General features: G+C 42.5%; 1 protein-coding gene across 1 annotated transcript in view; it reads right to left on the bottom strand.

The window, feature by feature from the left end:
• The window catches only part of Wdr64 (WD repeat domain 64), a 111,150-nt gene that overhangs the window by 39,951 nt on the left and 54,728 nt on the right, over nt 1-16,471 (bottom strand). The window contains exons 11-15 of the mRNA XM_052200715.1: nt 15,679-15,805; nt 9,618-9,766; nt 7,040-7,163; nt 4,017-4,192; nt 651-830 (exon numbers count right to left, since the gene is read on the bottom strand). Of these exons, the coding sequence (XP_052056675.1) occupies nt 651-830; nt 4,017-4,192; nt 7,040-7,163; nt 9,618-9,766; nt 15,679-15,805 (756 nt within the window). The remainder of the gene's footprint in view (nt 1-650; nt 831-4,016; nt 4,193-7,039; nt 7,164-9,617; nt 9,767-15,678; nt 15,806-16,471) is intronic.

Here is a 16,471-nt window from a genome sequence, read left to right as displayed (position 1 = left end):
AATTCATATCTCTTTACACGTAGATTAGAGCAGCCCTCACACCTCATCAGCCAAGTGCTTTTGGATGACAGTCAGTCAATGCAGAAACTTACAACTAGTCAAACTGCAGAGAGTAGGCAACTGTGGAAGGCTCAGCCTCTTGTGGGGCATCTACCTACTGCCCCTCTCCAAAGCTCAGGAACCACTGTGGCAACGGAGGCAGAAAGATTATGAGGGCCAAAAGGTCAGGAAGGAAGAGAGTGGAAGCATTTTCTGAGCAGGACAGGACCACTGCACTCATGAGCTCACAGAAGCTGCTATTGAAGGAGCAAGATCAATCCAGTCTCCATTCTAAGGAAGGGGAGGGGCTCACAAACCCTCACTCCTAACTGAGGATTCATAGACTGTTGATGGGCATCTGGGAGAAAGGGGAGGGGAGAATCAATTTTCTTAAGGGCATGTTTTTTTAGCCATGCTCTAGCAGATGACTCCACACTCAAAAGGATATTAACAACATGGGATATTAAATTTAAAAAAAGACATAATATTAGGGGATATGGAGGTAGGGTGGATCTGGGAAGAATTATGCAGAAGAGTTGAGGTAAATATGATCAAAATACATTGTATGGAATTCTCAGTGAAAATATCTGAAAAAAAGAAATTGAACATACATAACTAGTTTGTTGAGAAAAGGTTTTCTGGACGATTAACTCAACGTCTGGGAAAGGAATGGCCATTGCCCTTTCTTTAGTTGACATCTTGAGATGTACAATATGACTCCCGTACTGTAGGTAAGGCATGGCGTCAGGCAGCTCCCATATCACCGTGAGGAGGATATCATCTTCCTTTCCCTTTTGAAGAAGAAATTTAATAAGTGAAAAAAAAAGTTCAATGAATTGTTTCCTTTGAGCTGTTCTTAGAAAGAGTAAAGAAAATACAGACTGGTACCCCATAATCAGAGTAAAGCAAACACAGGCTGGTACCCCATAACCAGAGTAAAACAAATACGGGCTGCTACTCCATTATTCTGCACCATCAACTCTCAAGGATTGTTCTTCCACTCTAAACATAATTTTCTTTGCTTCTCACTCTCCATGGTAACCAGAAGCTTGAATCTGATACCAGGCGTAGCTCTGCCTGTACATGATTTATGTCACCATATCACCATATCTCTGTTGGTTACTTTGATGTCAAACTGACACAAGCTTGATTCTTTTTAGAAGAGGGAACCTCAACTCCCTCCCCCACCAGATTGGCCCTATGGGCAAGCCTGAAGGACATTTTTTTAATGATGATTGATGTGTGAAACACCTACCACCCATCATGGGTGGTGTCACCCCTGGGCTGGTGGTTGTGGGTACCATAAGAAGTCAGGCTAAGCAAGCCATTAGGAGCAAGCCAGTCTAAGGCACTCTTCCATGGCCTCTGCATTCATTCCTGCTTTGAGTTCTTGCCCTTACTTCCTTCAGTGACTGACTACAAAATAGTTGCGTTTTTATGGGTGTATGTATGTTTATATGTGTATATGTGTGTACAGGCATGTGGAAGCCAAAAAGACTGAAGTCTGGATCATCCTCAACTACCTTATTTACTGAGACAGCATCTCTCAATCAAATTCACATGGGCGTATTTTTATCTGCTTTTGTGTTATGATAGTTTATTTCATTATATTTCTGTTGTTCCAATAGTTATTGTTGGTAATATTGTTATTTTTTGACTTTTTATGGGCATAAAAGCCTAAAGTTTTAAGGCTGGTCCTTTTGCTAACAGAACAAGGATCCTTCCAGAATGAAAAGTGGCCAGGATAGAGCAGAGATGACTTTTGTGGGAGGGAAGACAGTGGATTGCATTCTTAGTTCTAGTGTGGCCTATGTCTTAGAGGACCAGGCTCCTACATTCTTTGGTCTTTATTTTTCTTCAACCAGTGGATAGATAAAAAATCTCTTCTATTATTTAAAGCCTTTAGATGTTAGCTATAATTCTAAGGCTTCTAAATATTTTTCTCAACCTCTCTCTCTCTCTTTCTCTCTCTCTCTCTCCCTCTGTGTGTGTGTGTGTGTGTGTGTAGAAATTCTTTGGTCAGCTTTGTTAGGGTAAGAAAAATTTCAGCAATGAACAAGCAGTGAGCTTTGGGGTCCCAACAGAGAAAGGCTTCAAAGCTGTTGTTTGGCCAGGGCTTAGATCCTGAGGCCTCTCATGATCTAAGTTTCCAAGATCAGAGTCTAGTTTGCTGTGAAAAACTGTAGATGAAAGAGACAATGGTCTCAGTGAGGCTCCCTCGCTTTCACTGTTCACTGAAATTCTGGTCTTCTTTACACACTGTATTGTCAACTTTGCAATATAAAACAGGAGGTTTCCTCAAATAGCCCTCATATATTTATTACTTTCTGTCTTTCAAGAAATTTCTCAATAGTTTAGTCTCTCAACTTTTAGTGAGCATCTACTATGGGCAGGGCAAGAATTCAGATACAAAATGAAGTGTCTGGTTCTTACCAAGCTTAATCTAAGGCTCTGCATGGAGGACAAGCATAACCAACATGGAAAGGACTAGAGCAGAACTTAAATCATTTTTGATATGTGATGGTCCCACGGGTCCCAGTCTGACCTTGAACTCATTCTGTAACTGAGGGTGCCCTTGAACTTCTGCTCTCCTTCTACTTCCTGAGGGCAAGGATTAGATGTGCCACTACCTCTAGTTTATACGATACTAGAGATCAAACCTAGGGCTCTGTGCACACTTAAAAGCAAGTCGTCTACCAACCAAGCTGCACCCCCAGCCCAGAATCATGATTCACTTTGTAGCCATTAAAGTATGGCGAGCACCTGTGAGTCCTGCCATTGGGATAATTGATCACAGCAACTTCCAGAAGGCATGTGGCACTGTGCTTTCTGTGGGGTGCCAAGGCACTCGTCCACAGTCACATTGTGGACTATACAGACAACAAGGGAAGAATCTATCACCTGGGAATGATTCTCTCAGCTTAAAGGGTACTAGTCATCCCAGCCAATGTTGGTGCTTCATGGCTGAAATCCTATTCAAGACATATTTTCTGATCTTAGTTTTCAGAGAACAACAAAGGCAATGTTAGTCCTTGAGGTCTAGCTGACCCTGTGAGGGCCACACAGCCGAGGATAAATGATGTTAGCTTCTTTTGAAATCTGAAGAAGGCATTAGTATTCCTAGGTGGTAATAGAGTCTCAGGAAAAATAAATTAACCTATTTCAATACTCCCCAAACAGCCCTGAGCAGATTGCATCATTAACCTTAAAATACACAAAGTAATTTTGGTGAGAAATGGAAAAAGTGATTTGAGCATCTTTGAATGTTTTATGGGCTGTAAGGGACATAATCTGCTGAGGGACCTTCCTGAGGAGCAGAGGATTATTGCCAAGGGAGGGCGTGAGCAAAGTCAGCAGTGGCTGATGTATATGTCACTGTGATCTTTCTGACACCCACTTTAAGGGCTCCTGAACGATGCTGAAGCAAAACCGTGATGGGTCGGATGCTGGGCCTGGGCAGCTGTACTTCTTGGCATTTGTTTGGGCTTGAGCTCAGTTGGGTAGGGGCATCATAGGGCAGTTGGTGGATAAGCACTATCCTCAGCTGACTGGTAAGTGGGATGCTGAATGGTGGTAGAGACGTAGTCCAGTTGGTACATTACTTGCCTAATATGTTTGAGACCCTAGACTCAAGCCCCAGCAGCATACAAATTGAACAAGCAGGTATGGTGGTGTTTGCCCTGGGCAGAAAGAGTTGGTACAACCAGGAGTTCAGGGTCAGTTTGGGCTATACAAAACCAGAGAGATGAGAGTGAGACATACACAGAGATAGACAGAGAAACACACAGAGAGGCAGAGAAAGAGGAGCACCAGAAAAGGCAGATATATATAGAGAGAGACAGAGGCAGAGACACAGAGAGAGGCAGAGACAGAGAGAGAGGGGCAGAGACAGAGACAGAGACAGAGAGATGAGAATCACCACTGGATGCCCCCTAGGAAGAGCATCTGCAGTGCGAACATGGAAGCAGGCCTCATACCTGGATCATCTTGATAGTTCCATTGCGCTCCAAGGCAAGGATGAGGTGCTGTTGCTTCACTTGGGGCTTGAGGAAGAACAGGCGCAGCAGGCCGTGTTCCTCCTCCACCCAGTCTTTCCCTTCGGGCATCATTTTCATTTCCTGCCCACTGCCAAAGTCCCAGATCTTAACTGTTCCTGAGGGTGTGGAGAAAAGTGTCTGTGGGTAAGGCAGTGTGCACACAGCCTGACTTAGCCCAGAGGACAGTGATCCTGTGGGCATGTATCCTAAGAAGTGCATTTCTGTGGGCTTTGATTTGTCACAGGCTGATTAAAGAAGCAAGCAGCACAGAGTGGTGTCTTGAAAGCAATGGGTATGGCCTTTGGTTTGGATAAGTGTCCCCAAGAGGCCTGAGTGTTGACCGTTTGGTTTCTTGACACTATTTATGGAGCCTTGGAAGTTGGGACCTAGAGGTCCTGAAGGTCATGTTCTGAATCACTTAACCTTTATGCCTAAAAACGTATGCCCATTCATTCTATCAACTAGTGCATGAGGAAGCATTTATTTAACAAATATACTTCAGAATGAATGTATTCTGAGTAGTACCTGCAGTTGGTCACACCATCTACTCTAGAGCAAGTAGCTCTTTCATAAGTATTCAGAATAAAATGGAATGAGACAGTAGGCCATATGCAGCTCTCTAGTCAAGTTCCTGCTTCTCTTCTAGGCCTAACATCCCCTCTCCACATCTCAGTCCTTAGCACTAACACTGCAATGATGTGACAGTGTGCCCCTCTGCCAGGTGAATCTGTGCCCCTCTCCCAGGCTACCCTCATTAGCAACATTCTAACCCCATCCTTTATTTCCTCATTACCAACACCAAGCAATCATTATACCCAGGATGCTCTGCACAGTGGCAAGAACTACCCAGGGTACCCTGCACAGCGGCAAGAACTACCCAGGGTACCCTGCACACTGGCAAGAACTACCCAGGGTACCCTGCACAGTGGCAAGAGCTACTCAGGAGACCTGAACAATGGCAAGAACTCTGGCTTCTAAAATGAAATCCACTACCTGCACTCAATCATTCTATAGTTTGTAGAAAAACAATAAAAAGAAATTATCCCTAATGAGCACTCAGGAGGCAGAGGCAGACAGAGACTGAGGCTATCCTGGTCTATATCATGAACTCAAAGTCAGCCAGAGTTATATGGTGAGATCTTATCTAAAAACGTAGTCATCATATTCATCAGGCTCACACTCATTCCTGGCTGAGGTAATCACTCAGATTTCTTCATCTTGAGGACACTGACTGTCCAAGCAAGGCAGAGACTAGTGTGTGTGTCTGTGTGTGCGTGTGTGTGTCTGTGTGTGTCTGTGTGTGTGTGTGTGTATACTTCTCAGCAGTTCCTAAGTGGAATGAGTTGACAATGGGAAGAGGCTGTGGGCAGAGTTGCCCTGAGATTCAAAGAATCCCACTTTCTAAGATGCCTTAAATCCCAGATCTCTGTCAACTGAAATTACAGACAGCTTAGGAGGATCAACTGAGATGTCTTAGGAGAAACTGAGGATACAGAACTAACAATAAAATAACATACTTGCATACAAATAACATTATTGTCAGGCACATATGGGGGTCACCTAATCTTATTTTTGACATAACCATTATGTTGCTGGGCATCTCCATTATGGGTAATTTTCATATGGATGTGGCAGGTACCTATGGCATGGTGAGGCTGCTCTGCTCAGCCGTGCTCCTCAGGGAGGAACAGTGTGCTCCCTTATGTATTGTGTGTGGATGTGCTCCCACACCTTTACTAGCATTCATAATTTCATTCATGTTGGGCTATCTTCTGTTCCCATTTTCAAATATCTGACTTTCACATCGGGTGCCCACTCATTCCATCAAATACTTCGTGAGGAAGCATTCATTTTTCAAATATACCCTGGAATAAATATATTCTGCACAGTGCACATAGTTGGCCACATCATCTATTCTAAAGCAAGCAGATCCTCTGTGGGTGTTCAGAACAATATGATGTGGAAAGGTGAGGCAGTCTGAAAGTCTCTAGTTTCTACAAGTGCTCTACAGAGGAAGAAATAGGAAACACAGTCACATCCAAGCCTCAAAGTCCCCAAAGTCTGATGTGACTTCATGGGACCTAGCTATAGAAATATATCTAGTACAGAACTCTAGGCATTCTGCACCAAAGTTGGATGGGTATTTTGTATGGTCTCCAAAGACACTATGAATAAAAATATTGTAGGGGACTGGGGTGTAGCTCAGAGGCAGAGTGTGTGGGTAGCATGCATAAAGCTCTAGATTTAATTCTTAGTACACACAAGCACGTGCGCGCACGCACGCGCACACACACATACACACACACACACACACACACACACACACACACACACACACTACTATAGCAGCAGCAAGAGACCCCAAGTCTAATGACTGCCTTTTGGATAACAGCATGGCAAAGGCATTGGGACAGAATGATTCAGGGTAACAGAGCTCTTTCCCACCAAAAATTTAAATGAGGTGACACACATGAAAGTCTCTTCAGTCCTAAGTACAGCGAGACATGGCTTTCCATAAAGCAAGTATGTACATTTTAAGTAGTTAGACATATTAAAACTGAAAATGTAGGTGTACTCTGTGGGCCAGTGTACTGATTGATATGTTTAATGATGAAAAGCTTTGGATTGTATTTTTATAACTAGTTTTTAAAATTAGCATAAAGCAGTGGGTTTCTTAAGGGTATTTTTATATACATATGTCATTTGTGAAAGGCTTTTTGCACATTGTTGCACCAAACTGGAAAATACAATGTAAGTTACTGGTTTATTTTTCACATCAATACCAAGACATTAGTGACCACGAAAAGAGACTCTTTGATATTCATCCAGGCATAGCCATCTCTCTAGAATATCTACATGTCAGCCTGATTCATACTTTCCCTTAGCCCCCTAAATTTAGACATTTCTGCACAAATTTTCAAGACACCAAAGTGGAGATGTCGCATTCCAAACACTAGTCTCACCGTTATATGTTCCTGTGGCAAAAAGAAATCCACTTTCATCAATAGCTGCACAGGTTAGTTCAATATTGAAGCCATGAGGGTCTAGAATTTGGTATATTTGGAGACCAGTCTCAAGTTCCCATACCTATAGAAGAGAAAAACATCAGTAAAAACGAGTATTCCGTATATCTGCCCTTCACTTCTGGGCAAAGGTTTTTTTTTTTTGCTATTTTTAAAAATTTCAAAGTAGTACTCTGTGCATCTCGAGCCTTTCCCAGTATGCTGTGTGAGTGCTGGCTTGCTCAAAGGCAAGCTGTGAGAGATGACTCTTATCATCAGTGACTGTGCTATCCCTAAACGGGGACTGCATATCAGGTAGCCGAGGCAGTCCCTGATTACAGGAGAGTAGTCATGTAGAGGCTTTAGACATGCATTTGGGGGACATGCATTTGAAGGAGCTCCTTCCCTCCATCCCTCCATCCCTCCATCCCTCCACCCCCCTGCCCCTCTGCCCCTCTGCTCGCCCCCTTCCTCCCTTTCACTTCCTGTCAGCCATGAGGTGAGGAGCTTGTTCATTCTAACATCCTATCACAATATGTTGCCTCATCAACTGTCCAAAGCCACTGGGCCAATCCACTGCTGACTAAAACCTCCAGAACCTTGTACCAAGGCAAAGATTTCCTCTTCATAACTTGATTGTCTTGGGTATTTTGTCACAGTAATGGAAATTAGATTATCACTGGTCATTTAAGGTAGTTCTGTGACTAAAGATATGAGGCACGGTGACAGAGAAGGGGGTCGGGATAAGAGTCAGAAGGACTGTCTATGAACAATCACAGCAGTGTCAGGAAAAGTCCAGAAACCTCAAGCTTCATCAACTCCTCCTGCTGGAAACATGCAGAGGGCAGAGACCTGGAGAGCTATATAGTCTGCGTCCCTCCTACTTTGGGGCTGTGCCAAGTGCAGGTGTACATTTTCTCAGTCAGTGAGCAATTGAACCACCTGGAAGCTCTTGAGCTGGTGGCAGTGGGTCAGCACACCCCAGAGGGCCAGAGGCAGAGAGCCGTACCTTTCTCCCGGAGAATGGAAGGGGAGTTAAGGCAGCCAAGGGAAGAGAGGAGACGAAGCAACTGAATTGGCCCAATGCCAGATGGTGGCCACTGTCTGGTAAGTAAGAGAGCTAAGACTGAGATAAAGTCAGTTCGTCCCAGAGGCTACATTCTCTGCCTCCGAGTGTTGCAATAGACAAGGTCCTTAGCGGGAAAGAGAGGAATGTGGGTCCCTGCATAAATGGATCCTGAGATCACACATCCCCAAGTCTGAGCTACAACCCCTCTCTATCTAATATGGTTGAAAAACTTCTTTAGATAGTTTTCTCTATCTTCTGTTGGGAAAGATGAGATAGATATGATGAATTAGAGCTCATTATTACATGAATGTAGGATAGGGTTTACTTTAGTCTATTTTATCTGTAGCAGCAGCTGTTGCAAAAAAATATTCTATAATAATTAACTGAGCTCTGGGGATTCAGACTTGAGAAAATCTCCAGTAGCTGGCCAAAGAAGGTTAAAATATGAGAAGGAATTTGATGGGTTCCCAGAGGACGGCTGGCTTCAGATCCATAGACCTCCTTTTAGTGCATTCATGAGATAACAGAATGGGAACCTTATACACACACCTCCAGGTATTACTGCTAGGTGGTTTTAGTGGTCATAATGACTAATATGTCATGCAACACAGCAATAGACAGGGCTAGAGCGACAGAGCTCAAAGCATGAGTATACACAGCAGACAGAGGCAGCTGCATATCCCACCTTCATGTGAACAATAGCAGCTGTGGCAGTCACTTATCTCTGAATCCCATCTTTCTCATCCTTAGAACTGAAGACTGTGTCTATCTGCCCAGACCTTTCATGAGATTTTAAATGATATCATAGACTCAATGGTCTTGGCACATACACTGCACGGGTAAGAGCTATTACATGCCTTTCCCTTTCTCCTTGGCACCCACCTTCTATTGAAATTAAAACACAAGCTGGTTCTTTCTCCTTACTATATTTCCTTTGAAATTTCTATTTGACTCAGAGGGTGGAGACACCTGCCAACAAACCAGTTGACCTGAGTTCTATCCATGAAACCAGCATGGTAGAAGGTGAGACTCAGCTCCTGCAAGTTGTAGGTACACACTCCTTCCCACACAACATAGATATATTGCAATATTTTAAAAATTTCTAATGTGTTATCTGGCAGTGTTTAATCAACCACGTGGTCTGAACTGTCTTAAAACACTTCATCATGTATTCAACGAAAGCTTAAAGAGAGCTTCAATCTATTATATCAGTTTATGGACCACTACATATAAAACTTGTGATTTTACCTATAAGAAGATAACAATTCAGCCAGGTGGTGCTGGTGCACTCAGGAGGCAGAGGCAGGTGGATCTTTGAGCTTGAGGTCAGTCTGTTCTACCAACCAAGTTCCAGGGCATCAAGGGCTACACTGAAAAATCCTGTCTTGACCCCCTTCCCCCCTACACACACACAAAGCTAGCATTTCACCTGCTCAGCCTTTTTCTGCCTAGGAAGCCATCACAACTCACCTTGATTACGGACTCTGAGCAGATAGTGAGCACTTGGTGGAAGTACTTGTTGTAAAGTGTGACATTGACTTCTCGTTCATGAGTGTGAGGAACCTGCTTTGTATCCTGTATCATCCTGGTCAAAGGATACATGTCTATTACACCAGATCCTGAAGAGGAAGAGTGAAAGGAGAGCTGTCACAAAGATGGGTGTGTCTGATGGTGCGTCTCTATAATCCCACCCTCTGGAGACTGAAACAGGACCTTGGGTCTCAGGACAACTGAGTTGCACAGTGACATCACATCTTAAAAATGAAGTAAAAAAAATGAAATTTTTTTTTTTTACAAAAGTATTGCATCCTTAATTGTCAGTATCAGAAGTCTGGAATTTCACAGAGGATTTGACCCAACCATCTGGTCAGTGAGATTAGAGTATAAAAGGCCACTGCTTTAGCATTTAATGAGGTGAGAATATTGTTGCCTACTCTAAAACATCTCTGACAAACACAGCAAATGTGACTCAGCCAGGGGATTTCATTATCTTTCAAACACAGGTCATTTTGACCTCCTGTTTCCTAATTTCATAGTCCGCTTTCCGCTTCCCTACTGTGCCTCTCCAGTGTGTGCACATCAGTGATGCAGTCCACAGCCTTCTACTGAATTGTGGCTCTCTCTGCTTGTTGAAATGGAGTCAGAGCGTTCTTCAAGCCAGCAAATGATAACACATGCTGAGAGCATGGTCTGATTAAATATAATGAATGAGAATGATTGCAGGCCAGTGATTGCAACATCAATAGTAAAATTAATTTCCAAATCACCATAATAATACATGTAGTTAGCATGGCCGGGATGGGGAAGAGTATCCAAACACTTTAAAGGGAATGGGTATGACTTAAGTCTCAAAATCGTATAGCTGTGTGCTTTAGTTTAGTATAATGTATGGAAATATTGATAATGATTTCAAAGCGAGCTTTCTGTACTTGTTTGTTTGTTTGTTTGTTTGTTTGTTTTTGAGACAGGGTTTCTCTGTATAGTCCTGGCTGCCTTAGAACTCACTCTTGTACACCAGGCTAGCCTCGAATTCAGAGATCCTCCCTCTGCCTCCTGAACGTTGAGATTAAAAGCATGAACTGCCACAGCCCTACACATTCTGTAGTTTAAAATAAAAGCAAATTTTCTAAGAATAGGAAACCTCTTCCTACTTTATTGATGTGGACATCAAATTGCCACTGTGGGTGCTGTGGTGACTTTCTCAAATCATTCCCAAGAAACTCTCGAAGTCTTAGCAGAAGTTACTGGTTTCTTAAGGTGTTTGGGTTTTATAATATAAGACTATTCCTATGTAAATGACCAAGATGGTTCTTCAAATAATGTTACTCAATTCAAGTACCACTGTCTAGAAAGGTGATAGATAGCTATCAGGCTTGCAAAGGCACATTGGGAACTTTTCCATGAGTCCTTTTCCACAATACTGACAGTTAACATAACTGGGCTGGCATGTGGAGAACTGACACTTGTTTTTTTGGCTAGTTGTACTACAATAACAGAAATAACGTAGGCAGAAAGGACAGATGCAGATTAGAGAGTCAGAAGCTCTGAGATTGAACCTCAGCTCTGTTCTAACATTCTACCAGTCAGTTGAACTGTTTGAGGTTTGGTTTTGCCATTTATAAAACTTCAGTTAACAATTCCTGCCTCCAAGGTCAACTCTGCAGGTGAAGGAAAAGAATAAGAAGGCATCAAATAGCTGTCACCACTATCTACCACCACCACCACCACCAGCAGCAGCAGCAGCAGCAGCAGCAGCAGCAGCAGCAGCAGCCAGCAATTCACCACAACACCGACAGCAACAATGTGTTCTACCAACCACTGAGCAAGCACAGTGCTGTTGTCCCCATGGTTCAGAAAGGTACTCTACATGATGTCACTTGACTCTATGTACTACAAATTAATACACTTGATGTAATCCTGATGGGAAGCTTATGGCTGTCCTTCTAATGATCAGGCAATACCCAGAGCTCGGTGCTTTTGTAAATAAGAACACCACCAAAGTCTCAGAAGTGAAAAGCATTCCTGGCTTTTCCATTCTCCATCTTCTTTTCTGTCTTGGGATTTGAACCCTTCATTACTCTGATGATAATCAGGATGGAAATGCTGAACCCAGTAATCAGGCGGGCAAGCATCCGTGTTCAGAGGTGACATCTGAGTCTAGCCATGAATCTGTTCATTTCAGAAGAGGTCAAATAAAGGAGAAGCATTCAGAACTGGAACTAAGTTCTGTTTTAGAGCCTGGGAAATTATCTATTGAGCATGAAGTGATGGTTTGCTTCCAAACCAGGAAAAATAAACAACACAAAATTAAAAATAATTATGTTCCCCAACAGAGAAAGTGCCAATCATTTCCCTGCCTTAATTAATCCCCCAGGAACACAGAGCAGGTGGTCAGTGGCAATATGGTTGGGGAAAGCAATTTTGGCTGAGTGCTCCAGAGGGTAGAGCTGCTATTAATATAGCGATCTTCCTTCTAAAAGCTGAAGGCTGTGCATGTGAGCAATAGCCAACCAAAATGGCTAACAAGGTTCTTTGTCTTTTTAGTGTATCTGTTGAAAAAAACTAAACACAAACAAAACAAAGCACAAAACAATTTGGCAATCAATGCATTGTATTCAGGACTCACTTTCCTGGATTCTGCCCACCCCCTAACCCCCTACTGCTCTTTATCTGGAAAAAAAGGCAGTTGAGGAAGTTTTTATCCAACATACAGAGTGACCAATTCCTTACCAGAACCGTCTTGCTTCAGAAAACAAGTTCATGTTAGTCCATGCGAGGACCACCATCCTATGCAAGTACCAATTCACTGCACCCAAGAGTCAAACCAGAGTCCTAGGCAGAGCACCAGCTCCCTTGCCCCTTTCTGCTTCACCCGGACCATGTACTTCTAGGTCCTCATCTTATAGAACTAATTTGGTATTTTCATAAAGCTGAGATGCATCAATTCACATAGGACAATAAGAAATTGAAACATTTATATTGTCACTAAGCATGATTAGTCATTTCTCTTTGTGTGTGTTTTCATAGTAAGAGTTCAAAAGTGATCTTTTTTAAAAATGTAAAAGATTTCAACAGAGGAATGGATATAGAAAATGTGGTACATTTACACAATGGAGTTCTATTCATCTATTAAAAATGATACGTTCATGAAATTCTTGGGCAAATGAATGGACCTAGAAAATATCATCCTGAGTGAGGTAACCCAATCACAAAAGAACACACATGGTATTCACCCACTAATAAGTGGATATTAGTCCCAAAACTCCGAATACCCAAGATACAATTCACAGACCACATGAAGTTCAAGAAGGAAGATCAAAGTGTGGTTGATTCAGTCCTTCTTAGAAAGAATAACAAAAGACTCATGGGAGCAAATATGGAAACAAAATGCAGAGCAGAGAGTGAAGGAAAGGCCATCCAGAGACTGTCCCACCTGGAAATTCAGGTCACCAAACTCCTACACTATTGTGGATGCTAAGAAAGGCTTGTTGAAAGGAGCCTTAACTAGCTGTCTCCTGAGAAGTCCTGCCAGAGTCGGATGCTCGAAGCCAACAATTGCACTGACTATGGGGTCCCCAATGTAGGAGTTAGAGAAAGGACTGAAGGAGTTGTAGGGGTTTGCAACCCTATATGAAGAACAACAATATTGACCAACCAGAACCCCCCGCCCCACACAGAGTTCCCAGGAACTAAGCCACCAAACAAGGAGTACACAGTGTAGGGGAATCAAGGGTGGGGAAACAGGTTGGTAGATGGAGGAACACCTTCATAGAAGCAGGGAGAGGGGGATGGGATAGTAGATTACTGGCTGGTTTTGTGTGTCAACTTGACACAGGTTGGAGTTACCACAGTGAAAGGAGCTTCAGCTGAGGAACTGCCTCCATGAGATCCAGCTGTAAGGCATTTTTTTCAATTAGTGATCAAGGAGGGAGGGCCCACTGTGGGTGGTGCCATCCCTGGGCTGGTAGTCTTGAGTTTTATAAAAAAGCAAGACCTCAGAAAATGGAAAAATCTGCCATGCTCTTGGATTGGCAGGATTAATATAGTTAAAATGGCCATCTTGCTAAAAGCAATATACAGATCAAACGCAATCCCCATCAAAATCCCAACTCAGTTCTTCACAGAGTTAGAAAAAGCAATTCTCAAATTCATCTGGAATGACAAAAAATCCAGAATAGCTAAAACTATTCTCAACAGTAAAAGAGCTTCTGGGGGAATCAATATCCCAGACTTCAAGCAATACTACAGAGAAATAGTGTTAAAAATTGCATGGTATTGGCACAGTAACAGACAAGTGGACCAATGGAATAGAATTGAAGACCCAGAAATGAATCCACACACCTATGGTCACTTGATCTTCGACAAAGGAGTGGAAAACATCCAGTGGGAAAAAAGATAGCCTTTTCAACAAATGGTGCTGGTTCAACTGGAGGTCAGCATGCAGAAGATTGCGAATTGATCCATTCTTATCTCCTTATACTAAGCTCAACTCCAAGTGGATCAAGGACCTCCACATAAAACCAGACACACTGAAACTAATAGAAAAGAAACTAGGGAAAACCCTTGAGGACATGGGCACAGGGGAAAAGTTCCTGAACAGAACACCAATAGCTTATGCTTTAAGATCAAGAATTGACAAATGGGACCTCATAAAATTACAAAGTTTCTGTAAGGCAAAGGACACTATCAAAAGGACAAAACAGCAACCAACAAACTGGGAAAAGATCTTCACCAACCCTACATCCGATAGAGGGCTAATATCCAATATATACAAAGAACTCAAGAAGTTAGACCCCAGGGAACCAAATAACCCTATTAAAAAATGGGGTGCAGATCTACACAAAGAATTTTCACCTGAAGAAATTCAGATGGCTGAGAAGCACCTTAAGAAATGCTCAACATCATTAGTCATTAGGGAAATGCAAATCAAAACAACCTTGAGATTTACCTCACACCAGTCAGAATGGCTAAGGTTAAAAACTCAGGAGACAGCAGGTGTTGGCGAGGATGTGAAGAAAGAGGACCACTATGCCACTGCTGGTGGGATTGCAAGATGATACAACCACTCTGGAAATCAGTCTGGTGGTTCCTCAGAAAACTGAATGTGACACTACCGGAGGACCCTGCTATACCACTCCTGGGCATATATACCCAGAGGATTCCCTGGCATGCAATAAAGACACATGCTCCACTATGTTCATAGCAGCCTTATTTATAATAGCTAGAAGCTGGAAAGAACCCAGATGTCCCTCAATGGAGGAATGGATACAGAAAATATAGTATATTTATACAATGGAATACTACTCAGCAATTAAAAACAATGAATTCATGAAATTTGTAGGCAAATGGTTGGAACTGGAAAATATCATCCTAAGTGAGGTAACCCAATCACAAAAAATATACATGGAATGCAATCTCTGATAAGTGGATATTAATTAGCCCAGAAGCTATGAATACCCAAGACACAAGCAGCATATCAAATGGCTCCCATGAAGAAGTAAGGAGAGGTCCCTGATCCTGGAAAGGCCTGTTCCAGCATTGTAGGGGAGTACCAGGACAGAGAAAAAGGAGGGAGGTGATTGGAAAATGAGTGTATAGAAGGATTATGGGACATATGGGTTGGGGGGAACTGGGAAAGGGGAAAGAGTTTGGAATGTAAACAAAGAATTTAGAAAATAAAAAATTAAAAAAAAAAAAGAAAGAAAGCTGAGCAAGTCAGGGGATGCAAGCCAGTAAGGAACATCCCTCCATGGCCTCTGCATCAGCTTCTGCTTTCTGACCTGCGTGAGTTCCAGTCCTGACATCCTTTGGTGATGAACAGCAGTGTGGAAGTGTAAGCTGAATAAACCCTTTCCTCCCCAACTTGTTTCTTGGTCATGATGTTTTTGCAGGAATAGAAACCCTGACTAAGACAGGGGGTTTCTGGGAGGTGGGGAAACCAGGGATAACTCTTGAAATGTAAATAAATTATAATAAATAAACAAAAATTTAAAATGTAAAAGACATGGAATTAATTTGTCAGTGCACATACCTGTAATGAGCATGCCATGGTTGGCATCATATACCATAGAGTAAATCTGCATGTCTCCTGGCCCGCCTTGGCTATCGTGAAAGACTTGCAGTACTGACAGAGTCTGTATATCCCACACTCGGAAGACCTGGGGAATCAGAAGAGTTCATACACATTGTTATGCTCACCTTTAAATCTTTAAAGTGAATTATGTTCTCATAAACTCACAGTGAGAAGCAATTTATATTGTGAGGACACAGATGCTCTGGTTTAGCTTGGTTCTTGGTTCCCATATTAACATGGAATAACTGACTAGAAACCATTGCTTAGAAGTAAGTCTCCAGTCACTGATTTTCCCTCACTACTCCCAATACCAAGACCACAGACCTAATTTAGATGTCTGTTAAGAGATGAACGGATAAAGAAAGTATGCTACACACACACACACACACACACACACACACACACAGAGAGAGAGAGAGAGAGAGAGAGAGAGAGAGAGACAGAGAGACAGAGAGACAGAGAGAGAATAGAATGTCATACAACCATCAAGAAAAATGAGGTTATGATAGTCACAAGGAAATTGCTGCAACTGGAAATCAGACTACGTGAAATAAGGCAGATTGAAAAAAAGAGAAAAAAACTACTCTGTATTTTCTCTTGTAATGAAACTAGACTTTAAATTGAGAGTGTGTGTTTATATGTGTATGTAGTTCATAAGACTAGAAAGGGTATCATGAGGGAGGATGAAGAAATGCTAAGGGAAGTCAGTATCAAAGAAAGTAACAGGACGAAGGCTGTTTGCAGATATGGG

This window comes from Apodemus sylvaticus, chromosome 12 (genome assembly GCF_947179515.1).
Source record: "Apodemus sylvaticus chromosome 12, mApoSyl1.1, whole genome shotgun sequence".
Taxonomy (NCBI): domain Eukaryota; kingdom Metazoa; phylum Chordata; class Mammalia; order Rodentia; family Muridae; genus Apodemus; species Apodemus sylvaticus.
Note: the sequence above shows the minus strand (reverse complement) of the source record. Positions and strands in the feature narration are given on the sequence as shown.